General features: G+C 37.5%; 1 protein-coding gene across 1 annotated transcript in view; it reads left to right on the top strand.

Moving 5' to 3' along the window:
• The window catches only part of SEC63 (SEC63 homolog (S. cerevisiae)), a 63,575-nt gene that overhangs the window by 15,539 nt on the left and 25,832 nt on the right, over positions 1-22,204 (top strand). Inside the window, exons 2-10 of the mRNA XM_009893862.1 lie at positions 3,846-3,945; positions 4,789-4,903; positions 8,604-8,718; positions 9,303-9,342; positions 10,492-10,553; positions 14,046-14,104; positions 14,836-14,886; positions 17,655-17,763; positions 20,272-20,366. Of these exons, the coding sequence (XP_009892164.1) occupies positions 3,846-3,945; positions 4,789-4,903; positions 8,604-8,718; positions 9,303-9,342; positions 10,492-10,553; positions 14,046-14,104; positions 14,836-14,886; positions 17,655-17,763; positions 20,272-20,366 (746 nt within the window). The remainder of the gene's footprint in view (positions 1-3,845; positions 3,946-4,788; positions 4,904-8,603; positions 8,719-9,302; positions 9,343-10,491; positions 10,554-14,045; positions 14,105-14,835; positions 14,887-17,654; positions 17,764-20,271; positions 20,367-22,204) is intronic.

The raw sequence follows: 22,204 nt of genomic DNA, 5'->3' as shown, positions 1-22,204 counted from the left end.
TTTCTTACTCAGGGTGATGTTTTGCCAGTGGCTTTCTGCCTAAGCTGGGAGTGATGCTGTCTGTACTCCTCCTCCTTTCTCCCAAGTAGCTGCCTGTTTTTGAATTCCACAAGTTAATATGTGTTAATGATAGCATGTGACAGAGGAAGTGCCTCAGGATAGCTCTGAATAATAGTCTGGACTTTAGCCTCAATTTGGGAAGGATTTGATTCTCTCTTTATGTTCTGGACAGATAACTATAAACAATCATTTGTCTTTTTAGTGCCCTGTTTCCTTTTGGGGTTGTTAATCAAATGAGACCGTTGCCATCCCAAGATCGGAAAGAAATTAATGAGGTGCTTTTGCTTTGATATGGTTTAATCAACTGTAATTAGATTTGATCCAGAGTTGTTGAGATGCGTGTGTTTTTTAAAAAAAGCAATGGCTGCTTAGCATCATGTTTTAATTCGGTATTTGTCTGAAGAGCAGCATAGCTGTTCCAGGACATTGTTGTCAGGGACTCCTTAACTGGCTTAGGTGTGTAGTGACTTAATTTTTGCTTGCACCACTTGCCTCGTTTTTGCTGTGGGTCTTTTTTTCTTCTTCTTTTTTCTTGGTGCTATTGTCAGGCTGTTCACAAAATGTCACTCCAGCAGCTGTTATTGGAAGGCTGTTCTAAAACCTCAGTTCTCTCATTATTATAAACCACCTTTAGTTTCTAGCCTCATTTTCCCCTGTGGTCAGTTTTTCTTTGACCCTGTGCCAACTCTTTAGTTTACCTCCCACAACTATTTTTCTCTTCTCCACGGTGCCTTCCCCTGAGGGCCTTTTGGAAGCTTTTGGCATGATAAGGTGAAGGGTATTGGCTGTTGTTGCAGGGAGGATGCAGAGGCGGGGAAAGGAGAGGGTCATCTGGTACCTGTGGAGCTGGACAGTAGGCAGGTTTGAGAACTGGGGCATTATGTCACAGGGTGGCACAGATTTTTAAAGACAAGGCACAGCAGCTTGTTAAAAACATCCTAGCAAAAACACTAAAAGGAGTCATATCCTGTTAGGCTTAGTTTTACAGGATTAAGTAAACAAAGTTCTCTTAGTCACCTTCTGCTTCTCCAAGAGCACTGGTAATCTGTTTTCACGTTAGTTTTAGGTATTTCTGCAAGCTGTGTTGTCAGTTAAGGCCATTCCCAAACAGCCTGGCTCCTCGGTTGTGCTGCAGAAGGGGCTGTGGTGCAGGTTGGATCTGGCAGCTGGTCTGGGTCAGCGTAGTTGAGCTGAATGGTTGGCTTCACCTTGCTTCAGCCCTGCGCAACTGAATTTATCGACAGTATTTGAAATGGGTGATTTCTGCTTAACATAAACGTGTGTCTTCTAAGAGGCTTGTGGTGCCTGATTTGTTCAAGTGTCATCGGTGAATTTTTCATAAAAGCATCACGCTATGGCTCATAGTTGTCCAGTGACCGTATAAAACCTCCAGAACATTTTGCTCCCTGTTTCTGTAGCAGAGCTCATCAGTCCTTGTAACTTGATAATCTATCTAGTTTTTAATGCCATCACCTTTTTTTTGAAATGCTTGTTCTATGCCCTGGTAATGTCTCTTCGTTTTGCATTTAAAAATGTCTAATTTTAAGTAACAATTAGCTCACTTCTAGTTGTGGTGGATCCAGATTTGAACCAATAGTGATCTCCACAAATTTTTGTCTTAAAAGAAAAACAAATTGCAAAGAGAAAGTGCCAAATTAATTTGCATTCTACCAGTAGGGAGTCAGTGTTGCATTTTAACCCTGCTTTCATTGTCTCCTGAATTTTTCTTTCACGGTGCTTTCTAAAGCTTTACACAAGTGAAACTAAGTGGGCAGTTGCTTAACCAAATATTAGTCACATCCTTTTTGCTTAGAAAGTTTGGTGTCTAGTACCTCTTTTAAGTATGTGAACAATCTTTGCAGATCAGGAGAACCGCAAAATACTTGTGTGGTTTATCTGGCGCACAAAATTGTAAGGCAGGTTTGGAAGCTTATTTTGAAGCCCTGCAAGAGTTGGATCAGATGCAAGGGATTGAATTATTCTTCCTTATCTCTATCTCTCCCTCTTTGGGGGTCATGGAACTGCTAATCTAATCTTCACAGGGAATGCCGTCAACCTGTTTAATGTCATATTGAGTTTGGGGGAAGATATACTTTGTAGAATGAAGTAGCTCAAAATAAGCTGATAGACTCTTTCTGTTTCTGGTATTTTGTCTCTGCAAGCTTTAATATTTGTCTGCTTTACTAGTTTGTGGGTGACCAGGTGTCGTCTCTGTCACCACCCTCTATTTCTGTCAAATGAGCCAGAGTTTTAAATACCATCCTGTGCTTATGTCTCATCTGGATTAAATCTGAACTTGTGGTTGATCTGGTGTGCAATATTGGCATTTATGGTCATGTTTCTCTGGCCTCAGATAGTTTGGTGGCTGCAAATGGAAGTTCTAGATGCCTCATCTGAATGGCATGCTTCCTTAGAAATTCAAGTAGATCACTGAGCACCATATCCCACTGCCCAGTATCTTCAGAATAACTAAACAGGGGTCTTCACTGTCTTCCACAATCACCTTTTAGAAATTTGCTAGAGAAAAATGTTTCCATGTATCAAAACAGCTATTTTAGTGAAGGTGAGGGCATCACCTTGTTCAGAGTGCAAAGGTGAGATTTAAGACTCTTTAGGATGCGATTGACATGTGCTTTGGAACAAGGTTGTTAATATAATTCCTGCATTTAGATAATTCACAAACTTCTTTTAAATTTGCAAATTTAGTCACTTTATTCACGAGCAATATCTAAATGTGTTAAGACAGGGTGATTTTTCTTTTCTCTTAATTCTTGCTCCTTCAGTCTGAGGAGGGCCAAGTGGTCTTATTCTTTTGCAGGTAAGGTAATTACCTCGCCTCAGAAGTGTTGCAGGTCAGACTGCATAGTCTATGGATAGACAAGTTACTTAAAACATAAACAGGACTGAAGTAACTTTATAAGATATAATTTCAGTGCTTACAGAAATTCTGTACAAGCTATTTGCTTTCCACCATACTTTTCTTAGCATAAAAGACTTCTTTGACCAAGCCTAAGGTGGTCTTGATTAACTCTGAAATACAACTAAAACTGTCCTAACAGACAGCTTCCATGCCTTGTCGTGGTGATGTTGACCGTATAAATACAATTTCCTTCCAGTCCCATCCTGTCCTGAAAGGAGGAAATCTTGTTGCCTAGTTTGTTATTAATGTGTATACTTTCTTGCCAAGGGCCCATATTACTGAGCTACATAGCTTACAAATAGCTATTATCTTACTCTTCCTTCCGTTCCCCTTCAACAGGAAAAACATAAATGAAGGCAACTTATAAAAAGTGGATGTTGCAAAGAGGAAGAAAATGCATCATATTTTGAATTGAGGAAGTAGCCGTTGCTACTCTTTAGTTGTATACAAACACCATTTTGCATATGGGTTAGGTTTTCGGGGTTTTTTGTTTCTTTGGTTTTTATTGCACACAGTAGCTGACGTACTGAAATGGGAGACTTGGAGTTGAGTATAAAATGGCAAAAGTAAAATTTACAGGTGCGCATTAGCCAGGCAAAGGCCAGGTTCACAAGTGATGGTTGCTATGTGGCCTGTGGAAAATAGAATGGATTCCTTTTAGGTAGTGGAGAATAATCTGACCAACTTCTTATGTTTCGGGATGTGCAATGTAAATGGACAAAAAGAACATTCTTTCCTCTAATATTGCTGGACCTTCTGTTAGTCCTCCAACTGATGTTGTACTACCTACTCCAGGATGAAGTGAGCATGTTTGCCATTCTGCTGTCAGATCAGTTAATTGTAGTCTTTCTCTTTATTTTTATAGAGCAAATTCGATTAAAAAATATAAGAAACGTATATGGAAGATGCTTGTGGTATCGTTTGCGACTGTTAAAACCACAACAAAATATAATTCCTACAGTAAAGTAAGTACGTTTCATTTGCGTGACTTTCCATTAAAGCAATTTCTATATTTTTATTTTTATAAAAATATATATAATATATATATTTATAATTCTATAATAATGGCTGTTGTGTCACAGAAGAGACATTTGCAATCTGCTATATTTGAATAATTAATAGTTAATCGTTATCTAGTAGAGCTTGAAATCAAGATGGATGCTGTCCGTTCTTTATAAAATATCTGCTAAATGAGACCAGTGAACCTCAGCACTAATAAATAAGTAAACAATGTATTTATTTCTTAAAAAAAAACCTGCACCTCACTGAAATTAGTGGTGCTAGTGATGTCTTATGATTTAGATATTTAATGTGTAAACATATATATTCAAATACACAATGATAATATTTTGTACATTTGAAGTTGATGGTTTTATATGCTTTAGTTCTTTGTTTATTACTCCCACCTTCAAAATATTTTGCTGTCTGGTATACATCTGTTTCAGCTTTTTATTTTGTTAAAATTGATTTTGTCTAGTATCAGGTTAAAGTCATCCTTTAAAAATAGGAAATACTATTGTATATGTGCTAAGGACAGACAGTTAAAGAATGGAAAGAGTCTTTGTTGATTATGGCTTGCCTTTGTTTTAAAAAAAAAATTAATTAGAAGTCTGAGCAGCTGTCTCATCTGTGTCAAAAGGTGGTGGTGTAACTGAAATACTCACACCTGCTTTAAAATGGCTTTAATGTTTCTCACTATTTTAATATTGTTTCTTGAAGACAGATCTCAAATGACTTCTTGTGTTATTTGTAGAATTATGCTAGAGCTAGTGGATGTATACATTTTAAAAATTCTTTCTTCCAAACAGGAAAATAGTCCTCCTTGCTGGCTGGGCATTGTTTTTGTTTCTTGCATACAAAGTTTCCAAAACGGACCGAGAATATCAAGAATACAACCCTTATGAGGTTTTACATTTGGATCCTGTAAGTAATAGCGTCTTTCACTAGCCTGTACTCCTATAACTGTATAACCTATGTTTAGATGTCAAATTTAAGACTGTGTTTTTTTAACATAAGAAGTTAACTTTAGTGAATGTATCTAGTGGTTTTGTTCTTTTTTGGCATCTGAAAGTTGCTGCTGCATATTGTAAAGTCAGTTGGTAGGTATTCTTTGCCTATATGTATACTAATTTATAATTTTCCTATCTAACGCCTTCAAAATTCTAATAACTTCCTTAATATAGTGAGGTGGGTTTTTTAATCTATTTCAAATCTTACTCTAATATTAGTTTTCCCCGCTTGGTACAGGAAAACAAAAAAGTCGTTCTGCTTTGTATGCCCTGCGAAAATCCTCTCAGTAGCCATTTTTAGAGATGCTGCTTAATAAACTGTATAAACAGGAATGTGGATTCATTTGATTTACAGTTGTTGTACAGCAATATTTCTCTTGTAAATGAAAGGTTTCACTAAAGGGTGTTGGTGATGCACATTTTGATGTAGTAAAGGTTACCTTGAATCTCAGTTGCATCTGTGAATGCAAACAACAATTTCTAAACAGTGATACCAGCCAATTGGTTTATTAAACTGGGGAAAAAAAAGATGCATTATTTATCTAGAAAACAGATGCAGCGCTTTATTTATATTGAAGGTCTGATTCAAATGGATATAAAAAGTTATATATCCCGAGGAGACGAATAGACCTTCTGTACATCTCTTAAACTCTAACTTGGTCTTGTCAAACTCTTTGCTTCATCTTAACCACAATGCCTCAAGCAGATTCTCTGCTTATGGTAGTTATTTCCTGATACAAAGCTCCTCTTTTGAATAACAGTAGTCATCTTCAGGTCTGAAGTCTGAGGTATACTTTACTCTCCGGTCTAAAGAAATACACTGTGGATACAGTTCAGCGCGAGAATGTGGAAGAACTTTGAATGTACCTGTTTTGATTAAACTTGATGTATATTGTTGGTGTGGAAGAGCTTAATATGTATGTGAACATTAACAAATACATCTCTTGCCATTAGTGATGTGACTTCTTGGCATAAGGATAGGCATCACTGGTACTGCTTTTCTATGCTAAGAAAGCCATTATAGTAGGTATGTGACTGCAGCCTGTTTCTAGCTAGACAGTAGAACACCACCTGCCTGTCATGTATGGAGACAAATTATTTAAACCTCTGCTCAGTTCCTCTGTGAATGTCTGATTGCTGACTCGCCTTCTCGCTGACGCACAGGAACAAGATAAATTTTTACTATTGAATGGTATCTGTTGGAACCGCGCGGTTTAAATGTTCATATATCTGGGTTAACTTTGTTTAAACAAATCAAGCTAGGGATTAGGTCATCAGAGGATTTTCCTTTGTTATCTTTGGCAAATTTCAACAAGTAACAACCGTAAAGGGGGGAAAAAGGTATATATGTAGTGAATTGTAACTTAATGTTTATCAGTGAAAATTTGTACACACACTCAAGGTACATGCAGCTTATCCAGGCAAAGAAACCAATACTGGAATGCTTCAAGAACTGATAAGAGGGATGGAGCATATTGTCATAAGGACAAGCTGAATTAAAGCCAGAGATGTTACAAGGCGGGTGAAGAGATAGGTGTGAAGATAGATCAGTTGATGTAGGGCTCAGAATAAGAGTCTAAGATTCCAGAGCGTGTTTGTTTTATGTATTTCTGTGCTATCAGATGATATCTGTTAAATCCCCTTGAAAAACTTCTAGTTCAGACTACATGAAAGTTAACAGCTTTTTTCTGTTACTCTTCAAGTGGAACCTTTAGAGGTGTTGCCAGCCCTGCTGATGTTGAAGTCATACAGATGTTGATACAGATGTTGAAGTGTTGTTAGGTAATGGAACTGTTGTTGCTGTTAAAAAAACAAAAAAACCCAAGCTTAAAAAAAAAAAGTCGCAGATGCAAATACTTGAAAGTTTTGGTACACAATAATTTATTGCTGCTTTGGATTCACACTGTGGCCAAGATTATTTTTTTATCTTATGTTAGCATATCAGCTTTTAACACGAGGCTTTTATCTCCAAAGGAGAACCACAACATAGACACAGTCCAGATAACGTACATGCACCTTATTTTATATATAATATCAGTACTTTGTTTTGAGCATAGAATAGCTCTTTTTGGAGCACATCACTCAGATTCACTAATACATAAGGCGCTTAGATATTATTACTGATTTATTGAATAAGCGTCCTTACTGCCATTTTAAAGGTGGGATCCAAGACATAAAAATGAAGCTCAAAACTGATAATAATTTTGGATTCTTCATGTAAGACAATCAGGGCCTTATTTTTTTCTGTAAGTCGTTAATTTAGGGAGCTCTATGTTTCAAGCAGGGTGCCGCTTGACACCAACTGTCCTAGGCTACTAAGCATTTCTGTAAGTCAGGTCTAACCTCTGTAGCCTAGCTTTTGAAAATGAGGAGTAAATAATTCATGATAGATAGAAAGCTTGTCATCAGCTTGTCATCTCTTAGCAGAGAGAAGAAATTAGGATTTTATTTTTTTTCTAATGGGCAGCATTCATGTGAGCCATGAAAACCCCTCTCTTCTCCATCAACCTGGTTTCCCCTTCCTGACTTTCCAGCTTCTGCTGCTCATCAGGCACTCTTCATCTAGTCTTGAAATGGCCGTTTTTACTTGAAGTCTAGTTTATTATGGAGTAAATTCGTCCTGTGCATTAAATGAGGCGGGCATGCTGTTGAAAAATAGTGTTGAAAAATGACAGACATATTGTATAAAGAGATAAAATAACAGCAAATGAAGCCTCGGGGTAGTTTAATTTCTGGTTTAAATTTCTTGAAACTGTACCATCATCTTTATATAACTTGTGTGTTTATTATGCAGTTAAGGTCAGCATGCTAGGCCTCTCTACCACAATGTTGAAAAGTCCTATGGTAATGGTTCTGTGAAACTTAGCAGATAGGTTACTAGAAAAACTATCTGCGCTTACTATAAAGTTTTTGGGTTTTCTTGAGTAGTGAAGTTCACAGTTCAACCTGAAAGTTAATGCAGTTGTGTTGGTGGCATTTAACAACGTGCTGTAGTAGAATATAAATTGATCTCTTTCTCAGGTATAGCTAATGTATTCCCTTTGTTCAAGAAGTTTGAAATAATTTATGGGTAGGATGATTCTAGTCAGAGGCATTCTTAAGCATCAGGGCAATCCACTATTCCTGGTGACTGACAGATTTATTTCTGCCTATAAGCTGCAAGTGTACCATCGTAGTTGATCTATGAACTCTTTTCTGTTTAAATAGAAGAATATTGCAAGTGAGAATTCCTCGTATTCATGAATATGTTTAGGAAAATATAAGATTTGTCAAATAGATAAGGCGAGCTAACATTTTTTTTTTCCTATGGGGGGATAAACAAGGTGATCCAGAAAAAAAACGATGTCCAGCCATTTTAGTTTCTTTTTGTTTGAGAATGACTTCTAACTTGTTTCAAAAATATGTTATATTTTTATGTAAAAATGTTATTAGAAGAATAATCATGTTTCCATGAAATGCCTATGTAGTTTCATGATCATGCCATACTAGAACATAATTCTTTAGTTCAATGAATGGTTGAGAGATATATTGCACAATGTGCTTTAGAATGTAGATACAGAAGAATTTATTTGATTTAAGGTATTTATTCATAACTCAAAACTTTCCTTTTTAAGGGAGCAAGTGTATCAGAAATTAAGAAACAATACCGTGCACTGTCGCTAAAATACCATCCAGATAAAGGAGGAGATGAAGTTATGTTCATGAGGATTATCACAGAATCACAGAATGGTCAGGGTTGGAAGGGACCCCTGGAGATCATCTAGTCCAACCCCCCTGCCAGAGCAGGGTCACCTACAACAGGTTGCACAGCGTCCAGGCGGGTTTTGAATGTCTCCAGAGTGGGAGACTCCACAACCTCTCTGGGCAGCCTGTTCCAGTGCTCCACTACCATCAAGGTAAAGAAGTTCCTCCTCGTGTTAAGATGGAATCTTAATGTTATGGGGAGGGAGATCTCTGAGGTAATAGCAGGGGTGACCTAAGCAGCCAGGGAAAATGTGTTTGGCTATGTAATGAACGTCAAAACATGTCTCATTTCAGTGCCTACTTGTTCTGCACAAGTTATGAAGGATAACTTAATTGTTTAGCAACTGTCAGAATACTGTAAGGTGCTGGGTCTTTGCATTAAAATCCCATGTCAGCTAGGAAACGTGTTTCCAGTGTAGCACATATTAAGTCTAAAACAAAGGCCACCCTCCCGTCCCCTTTGTGTTGAGTCAGAGTCAGCTTCTTTGCAGCAGCTGTGGTAAGTCACTGTGGACAGTCTGAGCTTCATGGCACATTGCTCTTGCCCTCTGAGCCTTCTTCCATTGCAGGGGCATACTGGGTCAGTCACATCAGCAGAGAGCCTAGCGAGTTGGTGATTTCTGCTTTAAGTCAGTTGTCATGGTTGACCTTCCTGACTGAGAGTCTGTTTTGGGGTGAGGTGAGAAGGAGAGCCAACACCGTGCTCACTTGAGCAGTTTTGAAATCATAGTTTCTGCTTAAATCATCTACATCACTATGAAAGTCTCTTCAGTAGGATATTCTGGTGTTGCTTTCTGAACTCCTGGAACATCTCACTTCTTTGCTTCACAAGCTAGGTCTCAAGTGCTCGGTGATATAGTTTGGTATTTCAAATGCTAGCGCGAGGGCTGTGGCAGAGGCATATCTTGAAGTAAATGATGGTGAAGTTCCTCAGCCATGCTGTCTTGAAAGAACATAAAAGCTACGCATTCAGTGAGTCTGCTTGTTAACAAGTGTAAGACTTAGAAATGATGAGGTGATGTCTGACTCACTGGGTTTCTTCTGTGAGACAAAATCTTCCGTATAGTGAATGCATGATGTTCTGTTTCCTAAAGCAGTATTCTTCCTTCTAGTAAACAGGGATTCTGTTTGAGGTGGTATATTTCTGCCAAGAAACTGTCATTACAGAACAGGCGCAGAAACTGTAAGATTTAGGAGGTGGTGTCTTAATTTATTTCTCTCTTCTTAAATATGAAACCAGGGAGTTCCAGGAAAAAAAAGTAACCAAACATACACATGCTATCAAAGGCTAAAAATCTAGAATAAGAAAATTAAAAGCCCATGCGGATAACTTCTGCTTTATTAACTCATCCTGCATATTCACCTTTCTTCTAAAAAAAAACCCCATGTTTTCAGCCTTTGTCTTTCAAAATTTTCTGTACTGTAACCTGGCATTGAAAAATGTTCTTTGCTGATGGCTACGCCGGCACTCTCACGAAAGGGAGATGTGATTGTTCCATCTCCTGTACGAGGGTGCATTTTGAGTGTCTGATTTCTTTTGCTGTCAGAGTGCTAAAAGAATTTGCCTGTGTATCATGAGGGAATACAGCAGTATTATTTCATATCAGATTTCATATAAACAATAGCAGAAGTTGTTTAGCTTGCCAAACCATCTCTGAAGGACAATACAAATGCCCCATTTTAAAGTTTCTGTATATTAATGATTTAGAGAACTTTCTTTTACTTCTGTATTAATTTAATATCTCTTCTTGAAACTAGCTTAACTGATGAAGAATCACGAAAAAATTGGGAAGAATTTGGTAATCCAGATGGACCACAAGGTAACAATTATGAATAAGTCCTATAATTTCTGTACATTGAGCTGTGTAATACCTCATCATTTGAGAAGCACTCAGATCTTAATTTATGTAGAATAACTTTTTCCTATGACTTGAAGCAATGCATCTGATCAATTCTTTCCTTGTGAAACTGGCTTGGGGTGGTGGTGGGAGGGAAAGGCAGGAAAGAGATTGCTTTCACGTTTCTCAAACTTATCAGGGAAAAAAGAGAAGGTTATTTTTTTAATTAGTCAGCTTCAGTAAGTATCTAGAGAAATGTTCCAATATTAAAAGGAGTTATAAGTGAAAAATAGAATAATACTTATGAGCAACTTGCCGATTTTAAACATTTCTTATTATTTATGTTCAAATACTATAAATGTATATTGAAAAATTAATGACTAACCATACTGCAATAAACACACTCCAAAGGGATGTATGTGAGGATATGTATATCTTTAAATAAATACTGTATACACATCTGCAGTCTTCTGGAAGCAGTACTGTTTGGGTGTAACTCTATGCCACCTTCATCTTGAGGAGTCCTGGTGATTATCCTTATGCTGGTAGATTGTTCCTGGCCAGTAACTACATGGAAATAATCACGATGATGTATTAAAGTTTTACAGTAGATGATCCAAACTAAAACCACTTAAGACTGAAAGTTAATGGATTTCCCCCCCCCCCCCCTCCTATTTGCAGTTGCGTAAGTTGCTTGTAAGTTGCATCTTTGTGACCATTGTTTAAGTGGACTAGTTGTGAGGAAGAATATTAATAGTATATTTCTAGCTGTTTCTGATGTTCATTACAAGCAAAAAGGACTGCCGTCTGTTAGGACAGGCTTCTTTAGATCTCTGCTTGTTGATGCCCTGCAGTTTGTGGGACTAAATTATACTATGTATCTACGTGGAATGAGTTAAGGCCAGCTTGGAAATTTTTTCTTCTGAATTATATCCTTCTAACATGGGAAATTAATTTTGAAAGGGAAAACAACCCCTAGCCCCCGAACCAGTGTTTCAAAGAAACAATCTTCCCTCTTCCTTCAAAAAACCAGCTGTGCCAACTAAATCATAGTCTGACAAAGGCATTTCACATGGACTAAGGTGGTGGTTCAGTTTCTTTAACCACAGTGTTTTACAGCATCACAAATTTCTTTCAGCTCCTAGCTTCGTTTGGTTTCCTAGCCAGGCAAGTAGGAGGATTGTGTCCCTCTTGCTGCAAAATACAAATAAGATCTTGCTTCAGAAATGCCATCACAATATCAGCAAAACAGTAGTGTAAATTTCACTTTGATATATGCACAAATAGCTTTCCCTAGGACTTTTCCTGATGATAAACTGTTTTTTGCATCTACAAGTTACTAACTCAGTGTCACCAAGGTATGGGATTTCAAGTTAGGCGGTATGTCTATGCTCTTGAACAGACCTGAAGCTGTGACTTCAGAAGAAAACTTGGTCAAAAGCTGAGAATTTAAAGGCATGAAGATCCTTGTGTGGTTGGCTGAGAGATCGCTTTCAGAAACTTAAGGGACTCTGGATTCCTGAAGGGTGAAATGAAATGAGTCTTTGGTTGGGTGGCAGTTCGTTCTGTGAGTGGGAAACCTCCTGCTGTTCTGGAACCTAACTCAGACGGCGGTGGAATTGGAGTTCTCTGCTTTGCTTCTTAGGTCTGGCATTGTTGCTTCATCTGAAGGGTAGGAAGAAGCCTGACATTTTCTCTCTCCCATCCTCTATTCTGTAACTTTGTTCCACATTGAAGTGCGAGGAGCTTTCTAATTTAGTGAAAGTCATCTTCTCATCATTTATACACCTGTAGTGTAAAAATCTGTATCCAAGCTATGTATTTCATTTTTTTTTAGTTCTGTGTGGTCAAAGAACAGAGACAGTCCCTTATAGAGGTATATTCTGGGATGAGATGAAGCACATCTGGTGTTAGGCATGTCTAACCAAGTTAGATGAGGTACAGCCCACCTTCTGTGCTCAGCACAAAGGAACAGCGAGCAGCATTCCTCTATCCAACTAAAGCCGTGAGGAGGTTAGAGGCAGGCAAACAAGGTTTCCTTCTCTTCGGCATGACTTGTTCCATTACTAAAAGTAAAATACTGAATGTGCAGAATCATTTGAAGAGTGTTTAAAAGGAGGTGAGGGGGGCTGGAGAGTAAAAAGATATGCTTTTAATAATGTAAGGCAGTTTTAGTAGACTGTTTGCCCTAGTTATTTGCTAGTGCTTCAGCTCTGCGAGCATGGATGGCGGCAAGGAAACTCTTAGACTAGAAGAGAAAGAGCTTTGTACTGAGCTGCTTCTTTTCCTGGAACAGTTTGAAGCTACAGTCCTAAAGGTCAAAAATATTGTGGGAAACTGAAATTGATACCACCACTAAAAGACGCATTGCATTTTTAGTAGATTTTTCTAAAAATCCATAACCATTAACAGATGGGGAAGTGTCTCCAGGCCTGTCTCCAGAGCAGGGCATTTCCTATAACTTAATATGGTAAATTCACTGGGTGCTATTCTGTTGAACTCCTAAGCTTGAGCTGTGGTCGAGTTGGTTTAATTTGAGTCTCAACAAATAGTCAGAAGTCACGTTAGGCTTATGCATAACAACTGGTTGTCTGAGTTGATGGCTGGCACAATCTGTTGGAGACAGTATCTAAGTACATAGGGGATCCTGGTCTGTCCTTATTTAAGGCAATACTCACTGATACCTACTAGTACTGAAGAAAGCGCGGGTTTTGGTTTTCTTTTTTTTAAGCAGGCTCTTGAAATTTGTAATAGTGTGGGGTTTTTTCTTGGTTTCTTGGAACTTTTAGTGTTGGGATAAGTAGCATTTGCAAGCTTCAATTTACTACCCCTAAATTTTCTGAAGACAAGCTATTTTATGCTATTCTGCATTCAGATCTGTGTACTGTAGATGTTACTGTTAAAGAATCATGTCTTCCATTTTCTGCAGCCTAACTCCTTTTGAATTGAAAAGTATTCCTTTCTTAACAATCACACAGAAATTTGAACTGGAAAAGGGTTTTGTTTTTACAATTTACAGCTTAGTATTCTTCCTTAAAGTTACAAACTGATTTCAAACTTTTTCCATAGAATTCATTTGCTCAGTTTTCTTGCAGTTCAGTTATTTACTGAACTATATATATTTAAACTGCTGAAAACTCTGCAAGGCAAAGCTCAAATCATTCTATCTGTGAACTCTTTTTTTTAATATATATTAATAAATCTTGCGTATCTATTTCACTGCAATATGTTAAGCTAAAATTGTTGGTATTTCAGTTGTTGCATTTAAGTCTTATTTTATTGCATACTTGAAGATTTCTAATTTCTTTTTTGATTTTGCTAAATTTGTTAGAATTTTGCTTATTGAAGTAATAAACATGAGGATTTTTTGTAGGTTGGTGATTTTGATGTTGTTTTTTTGTTTATTAGACTTAAGGAGTTGTTTTAAAGTCATATTAATATTTTATAGTGAATTTCTTTTCTTTCATTCTACAGCCACAAGCTTTGGTATAGCTTTGCCAGCTTGGATCGTGGATCAGAAAAATTCGATTTTGGTGAGTCAACTGAAGATTTTGAGGTGAACTTTCAAGTGTTCACTTTAAAACGTTTGTGTATAATACTGCACATTTTAGTCAAAACATGTAGTTAGTAATACTTTGGTCCAAATGCATATCTTTGAAGCAAATTTCAGGAGTCAAAAAGTGTTACAGTAGCTTAAATCTAAGCTTTGAGAGGAAAGTATTAATATGCTCGAAATGATCTCATTGCAAAGATAATGGGATTGTACTGTGGTCACCCCTGCTACAAAGTGTGTGTTTGCTGCTGCAAGGAAACACATATAGAACTACTTTTTTGCCGAATTTCTGTAGTTCCATTTGGTTTGCTGTAATCATAGTGTCTAAATGTTCTTCCTATTGCGTTTGTTGCTGCAAGGTACTTGGCTTACCCGCTTGATTTCTCTTAATGCGGTTATCATCTCTGTCCACTGCATCACAGTTGAGCTGCCAACTCTTTAATTATTAAAGAAACCCACCTGATACAATGTGTGTATGATCTAAAAGATTACTTACACTAAACTGATACTCCTTATTTAAACCTGACCTAACGGATTGTATTACTTGTAAGTTATTCAGAAATAATGGCAGGTATTATGCCATAAGATTACATTAATTTGTAGTAGGCTTGTGGTAATACTACTTGAGTGTATATTAGAATAAAGTTTAAACAAGAGTAGTATTAAGTAAGTGAAGTATCTAATGCAGCATGTTTCATAATTTTTCTCTAGGTTTTGCTTGTGTACGGATTAGCATTTATGGTTATTCTTCCAGTTGTTGTGGTAAGTATTATCTAATTGTTATTCTACCCTATATAACCAAGCTGTAAACAAAGCTGTCTTAGACATAAGTAGAGTTGCTCATTCTTGCCTTTAATGGAGAGAGTAAGCAAGCAAGCTTTTTTTTTTTTGATATGGGTGTTTTCTTTTATTGTGGAAAAAGTGTAGCTGCTGTAGAGTTTCCAAAAAAAATGCAGTCCCATGATAGAGAGAGGGCTGCAGGGGAAATATTAGATATCACAATAGTTAGCCTGAGTTGTGTAATTCATCTTGTACCTTCTGTCATTCATCACATGAAAACTAATATAATCTGATGAACTCAAGTATATTCAGTGGTGGTACTGAGGAGGCACGACTGAGACGTCTGTAGCTGGTGGTACTAGAATGATGACTGCATGTGGAACAGGTTGCTGTTTTGGTTTCTCCTGGCTGCCTTTGTTTTTATAACTTGAATTTTTATTGATCTTCTGTACACCATGAGATGTCTGCCCTTGAGATTTCTTTGTGTGAGGAATCAATTGCTGGGTGAGTGGTATTTCAGGGCTTGGGTTTGCCCTACAGTATTGCTTTTGAACAGCGTCCCTTATCCAGTGATTGTGCATTTGGGGTATGGCATGAAGAAAGGCTCAGAAAATTAACACTCGGAAACCTTCATGCTCTTGGGAATCATAGAATAGTTTGGGTTGAAAGGGACCTTTAAAGGTCATCTGGTCCAACTGCCCCTGCAAAGAGCAGGGACTTCTTCAACTAGATCAGGTTTCTCAGACCCCTCTCCAACCTGACCTGGAATGTTTCCAGGGATGGGGCATCTACCATCTCTCTGGGCAACCTGTTCCAGAGGAAGATTTTCATTTGAGAAAGTGTCCTGGGGTCTCGGCCAGCTGCTTGCATCTCTGTGTGCAAGAGGCTCAGCCAGGCATTAGCGCTTCTCTTTGAGAGTCTTTCTGCATAATTGAAGATTTAGTGGGGAAAATTAGATGTAGGGATTTCAAAAAGTTGTTGAATAAGAAGTCTAAAATCCAGGGTGCAATGTCTGCATGTTTTTCCTGTCTTTTCTTTTAGGTTTCAGTTGTCTGTTGATGATTTTTTGTATACATGTACTTTTAGTGATTTATACCAGGTTTGTCATAGCTCAAGTGAAAGTAAACATCCTTTCTGTTGTTAGGAAGAAATGTCCTGAGCAGAGAAAAAAAATAATCTGCCTCTTCTTGCCCCTATACCAGACGTAGACTTCTGCATTCAGGCTTGTCACTGTAAATTTCTTTTATAGTCAGTGAAGAGGAATAGTCATTTTTGTGGAGCAAGTTATTTTATCATTTCATTCTAAAGTAGACATAGAAGATGATTCATGCCTTTAATGGGCCTGTTTCTCTTTTATGAATCAGTAAAGAAGCCGACGTTAACTACAGTGTAGTCATCTTATATCTGAGATGGGCATCTAAAATAAAGTAAGGCTAGTTCTATACGCTTTAAATTCAGATCAACAAAAAAGGAAAACACTGATACATAGTGTTTCCTGGACCTCCACTGACCTAACTACTGTTCTGTACATGAGACAAGCTATATCTGCAAAAGCAGTTAGGGCAGCCTCTTTCATGTGGATTTGGACTGGCTATAGTTATATTTTTCTTCTAGTACCTGCACTTAGACAAAAATTTGATTGCTATGGGTCTATAATCTAAATTGATCTGCAGAAAAACTTAAAAAGAAGTTGTGTACTATTTTGTGTCAGGGTTCATTTATTCATGGAAGAATCAAACCTAATTTATTTAAAAAAAAAAACAACCCTCAAAGTTTGTGGGGAGCCAGAGCCATTCCTAGAGCATTTTCCAAATAATTAAGTAAATTGCAGAGTTCTTGTTGTAGTAGGGGAATTTACACTATTGCCTATTAAATTAATAGTAGTAAGCATCACTTACTACTTTACTGCTTGTTACTTTTCACTTGTGATAAACTTTACAATAGATTGAGATGTATCTTGGATGCTTTTTCTCATGTTAGTGAGCTTTGTTCACAAGGAGGAGTTTAATGAACAGACTGCAGTTTATAACCCAGCACACCATTTTTCTTAAAATACATTATAGAGTACAATCACTGTACAGTGAATTCCATAATTTGAAGTCACTGGTGTAATGCTAATGAGGGAATTATTGGAGTGTTTCTGAAAGTTTGGAAAACTTTTTCTGTCAACCTGAAGGTGTATGGCTTAATTCTGAAAATTTGTAGCAAGGGCACTGGGCCACCTCCAGATTCCCCTTCTGAAAAGCATTTTCTGATTAGGTGACTTAAATTATTTTTTGCAAGTTTTCTTATAATGAAAGAAATCTCTTATTTTGTTCTTGGTTTGGTCTTGTTCTGACTAAACTGAATTTGATTTGGATGCTGTGTTGTAGAGTAAGGAGTTACCATGTATGTAGAAAGGGGTCGATCCAGTGGATTTACTGTTTAGTGGATTCACTAAAACAACACCGAAAACAAACAAAGCAGTGTATATGGGTGTGTGCATGTATTGGGGGGAGTTCTCTGGGCTAGAGGTCATCTAAAAAACTTTTAGCATTAGATTCTCTCAGATGAATATATTGCTGTGCTTTTAAAGTCAGCAAATATTTTTTTTTTGTTTCCCTCTCCTTTCTAAAATTCAGTTGACCTTAACATACGTGAAATCAGTTGGGCTGAGTTATCTGGTCGTGAGCAGACATGAAGCGATCCAGTATAGCTGTTTCGTTGCTTCATCGTAGCTGACGTCAGTTTGTTCTTGTTAAATGTCTCAGGGTTCCTGGTGGTACCGATCAATACGATATAGTGGAGATCAGATTCTCATTCGGACAACTCAAATATATACATATTTTGTCTATAAAACACGGAACATGGACATGAAACGTAAGTAAAAAGCATTGTGGAATGTTGATGTGTTCATCTGGAAATGTTGGTCTGCTGATGTTAAAATGTTTCTGATTTATAAGCCTTTGTTAGGTTAAAATAGTGTTTCTGGTTCTTTTAGAGTGTTTTTAAAAACTTCGTTTTGTGGCAGGTGGAGAGTACTCTGTAAGAAGACAAGTATTTGGCAGAGGGAGTTACGTAGTTCTATATTTATGTTTGTCTACCTATGCATTAAAAAAAAAAAAAAGAAAAAGAAAAAAGGGTATTGTATGTTGGGAAAAACACACTGACCTGCCTGTAGTCTGAGTTACTATGTGGCCACTAGGAGTGCAGCCTCTCTCTGTGTGTTTTCTTCTGTTAGTGTACAAAAGCGGCTTTGGGAATTTTCTAGGGGCTGTCATAAAGTTTTTATATCACCAAAGAATGAAAGAGCATTTCTGGTTCTCTAGTCTTACTTGTTATTTTACAGCTAAATTTTTGTTTAAAAAATTTTGCTCCTTGTCACTTTCATGTCACTTTGTTACTCTTCTATAGTTTTTTATATATTTATTTTTCTTGTCTGTTCACTTTTAAAGGAATAACCCCCCCCTTTTTTTCTGGGGAAATCTGTAGATGCATTATGGTGGTACAGAACTGGATCTTTTAGTTTGGAGCCTGAAGAATTAGCATGGTACTAGTTCTAGATTGGATTTTACTAGATTGCATGCTCAGAGCAACTGAAAAATCAGAGAATTATAAAAAACCAACAAACCAAAGCCAAAAACCCTCTAAAAAGGGTTCATAAATATGTTCTCTTACTCCATTTGCTGGAAGATTGGTGGAAGTATCTGCTCTTGATACATCCATTTCCTACTGAATAGAAATGCTTTACAGATAATCCAAGAGGTCTAGGAGATAAGAGTATGGAAATACATTAGCTTTCTAGTCACAGCACACACGGATTTATGTGGGGGGGATTAATTCAGACCAGTTTATGCTCTCCGCCTTGTCATACTCTTATGCTTTTTCCCCTCTCCAGACAGCTAGGTTAGAAAGGAACAATGGGGAGAGTACGTGAGACTTCTTTAGAATTTTAGGGACACCACTGCAAACCTGGTCTCTTCTTTCTCCGAACTTGTTGTCAACAGTAGATTATTTTGTGTTGAACCTTGCTCAGAACCATAGCTTGCATTGTCTCTCCTACAGATTGGTTGAGGAGTTAACCCTAAGTTTAAGTGGCCTTATTTAAGGACTTAACACTTTGAGGGAGTCCTAGGGTCAGAAGCAGGTCAGGTTTTTTCCACTGAGGTCTGTTGTACTGTCTGAATGAAAAATGAGGGACAGTGGAGGTGGCTTAGGCAAACCACACGGTGAGCAGGTAAGGCTTTTGCTTGGTTGTGAATTTCACAGTGGTGAGGTACCAGTGCCAAAACTCAGGGCTTTAAGCCTGGGCAGATGTAATCAAACCAGGCTAGGGGAACGGTGAGACAAATCTGTGTGACTTGCTTTGTGTAAGATATTTTTTTTAGGTTTCAAGGCAAAGGAGTTCAGAAAACTTCCTTTCTTGATGATCCACAATTGTGGATCTTAAATAATAGGAAGGTATTTATAGCTGTCTGAAACTCTTCCATATGCTCTGCTCAGGAATTAAATAGATAATAGAGAATGGAAATGAAAATTAATGCTCGGGGAACTTGACTAATTGTTAGTAGGTGGAATTCACTGAGCACTGCAAGTAGGTAAAAATAACTTTGACTTGTTCAGAAAAGAACTTGCTCAAAACTTAAGAATGAAGGTTGAGTAACTATTGCTGAAAAAGTCATTTTAACGGGAGCAAATGATGGGATGACCTTTCTCTTACTGTGTGAGGCTGAGGGGTCTGATACATTCATAAGCAGAAAGCTCATAATGGGGCTAAAATACCCCATTGTGTAGGTCTTTCATCTTAATTACATAACACAATATTTAGAGGTAGTATGGATTTTCCTAATCGCATTAGGGGTCTTCTTGGGATTTGTTTGCAGGGGTAGTTATTAAAATGCCTTTCCAATAATTAAAAGAAGGGTGTTTTGGTTAATTTTCATTGTTGACTGAAGAGAAAATTGAGTTGAAATTTTATCCTTCCCTCCTCCAGTATATACACATCGTGGTGCTGCTGCAGGCACATGAATTGCTGAGAGGAATGGTTCTGTGAGCATGCAGAAGTAGTCAAACTGCTGCGCAGTGATATCTCCCAGTCCAAAAGAAGCCTAGCTGTGTTTTTGTGAAGACGTTTAGAGTCAAATGCTGGACTTGACGCCATGCAAAATGGAGCTTTGAGTGATCTCTTTTGCCTTGTGCCAGGCATTGGTTCTTGCCTCCTTTGCCCTGTGGCCGTAGTAGCTGATCCTTTAAATAGAGAACATGGATATTCATGGTTGTTGGGGGAAGAGTGGGAATAAGTTTTATGGCTGAGGGTTCTGAAGAAATCACTCTGTGGCATAGGATGTTGCTGACATTTTCTCTGTCTGCCTCTAATTACCTTTGCAGGGCTTATCATGGTTTTAGCAGGGGCATCCGAATTTGATCCTCAGTACAATAAAGATGCTACGAGCAGACCAGCAGACAACATTCAGATACCACAGGTTAGTAATATCAAGAGCTTGTTTTATAAATAACTGATCAACTTCAAGGGAAGAGGTAGATGGTGCTTCTAGGTGACCAGCTGACGGAATGCAAGTTGTCAAGGCATTAATTTTGTTGAGATGCGACAGAAACAGGAATTAGAAGCTAGACTTGATTTTTTTATTTTTATTTTTTTAAAGAAATGATACCATTAATTGGCGATAATGCTTAGATTAAATGGAATCAGTTTAGTATATAGACTGCTGAGTTGGGGTTTTGGGGAGGGGTAAAAGAGTGCCAGTCCTTACAAATTATGAGTATTGATAGGAGGTGATCGCCATTTGATAAAGTTTTTTTTAAATCATTAACACAGATCTGGTTAAATATGTTAGTACTGAAATAAAATTATTATCTGATGTCTGAACTAATAATGTCTTGAAATATTATAAAAATTCCTTCATGAATGTCTGTTTCCCTCTGGTTGCCTTTTATTTTCATTTCCACTCAGTCTTCCCAACAGAGATGTGATAATGCATACTGTGAAAAATATCTGTTCCTAGCAGAGTTTTAGGAAGTCTTAAAACCAAAATGTTAGTTTCTGATAAATAAGTTTAAAGCACGGTATGCAAAATGCCCTAATGAAAATGATGCAAGTTTGCAAAATGAGGGGGCGTAGTCTCACAGATTTAACCTTTGCATGCACACAATTGAATTTTCAAGCAGTAAACATATTTTCATGTGCCAAACATAAAGAAAATAGACTGAGATACCTCTTTACTTAATTGTCTTTGTCTCTTTTACAAATTCTTTATCATTCTGTGAACTTAAGGAGAAGGAGCTGGAGTTGTGGTTAGGTGAGGTTTTTCAGTAATGGGAACACGTGACTGGAAAAGATCACCTCGATCATCAGTTCTTCTCCTGTGCTGTTGCAAGGACTGGCATTGTACGAGCCCTTTACATTTAATCGTTCTTCATTTAAAAGGCAGTCAAACCTCCGGTAACCATATCCTACTGAGAAGCTGTTCCAGAACTTACTGTTCTAGTGGTTAGAAGTCTTGTCTGTGACCAATTTATAGCCATGTTTTTTGTCATCATTATCATTGAGTCTAAATGATTCTTGCCGTATATATCCTTAGTGCTTTTATAGACAGAAGCAATAGCACATTTGTTCTCTTTTTGTCTTTATTTTGCTGAACTAGAAAAGCTGCTGTATTTTAATCCCCTCTTTCCCAAAAGGCTCATTTCCCTCATTCTGCTACGTGCTGAATAGGGTACTGTTCCTCGTTAATACATTTCTAAATGTTAATTTTTTTTTATTTTATCTGCTCAGAATTGTTCACAGTATTCCATGTTATGTCTTAGCAGTGCCTTATCAGTGGCAGTAGCATTCCTGTATTTCCAAAGGGAAAAACTTTCAGCATACTGTTTTCCACAACTGTTTCATAGAGTGGTTTAATACAACTAGTGTGGGATCACTACGTCTTCTTGATTTCTCTTGTCTTACATACTTCTGTTTTCCAGCTAACAAGCTCCAAGCTTCAAGCTGCAGTTCTTGTTAGTATGCCAGTGCATGACCTTGCATTTTATACTATAGGATTTTGTTCCATTTCTAAAGGTCCAGTCATAGTGTTGTCTGTGTTCTTTTTTCTGAGTATATGGCAGTACAAGTCTCTGAAGCATCTATACAGAAGGGTATTGCTAATAGTTTTTTGTTAGTGTATCCTGCTTTTGGGGCCATGATCATTGTTCCTATTTTTATTTCACTGTTGTATCATAAACCCAATATCTATACTTGTTACGAAGTTTTCTTATCAAAGTTTTACTCTTCTTGGTCTGGTGTTATACCAGGATGTGCTTA

The sequence above is a fragment of the Charadrius vociferus genome, unplaced genomic scaffold (assembly GCF_000708025.1).
Source record: "Charadrius vociferus isolate BGI_N301 unplaced genomic scaffold, ASM70802v2 scaffold129, whole genome shotgun sequence".
In the NCBI taxonomy this organism is placed as follows: Eukaryota; Metazoa; Chordata; class Aves; order Charadriiformes; family Charadriidae; genus Charadrius; species Charadrius vociferus.
Note: the sequence above shows the minus strand (reverse complement) of the source record. Positions and strands in the feature narration are given on the sequence as shown.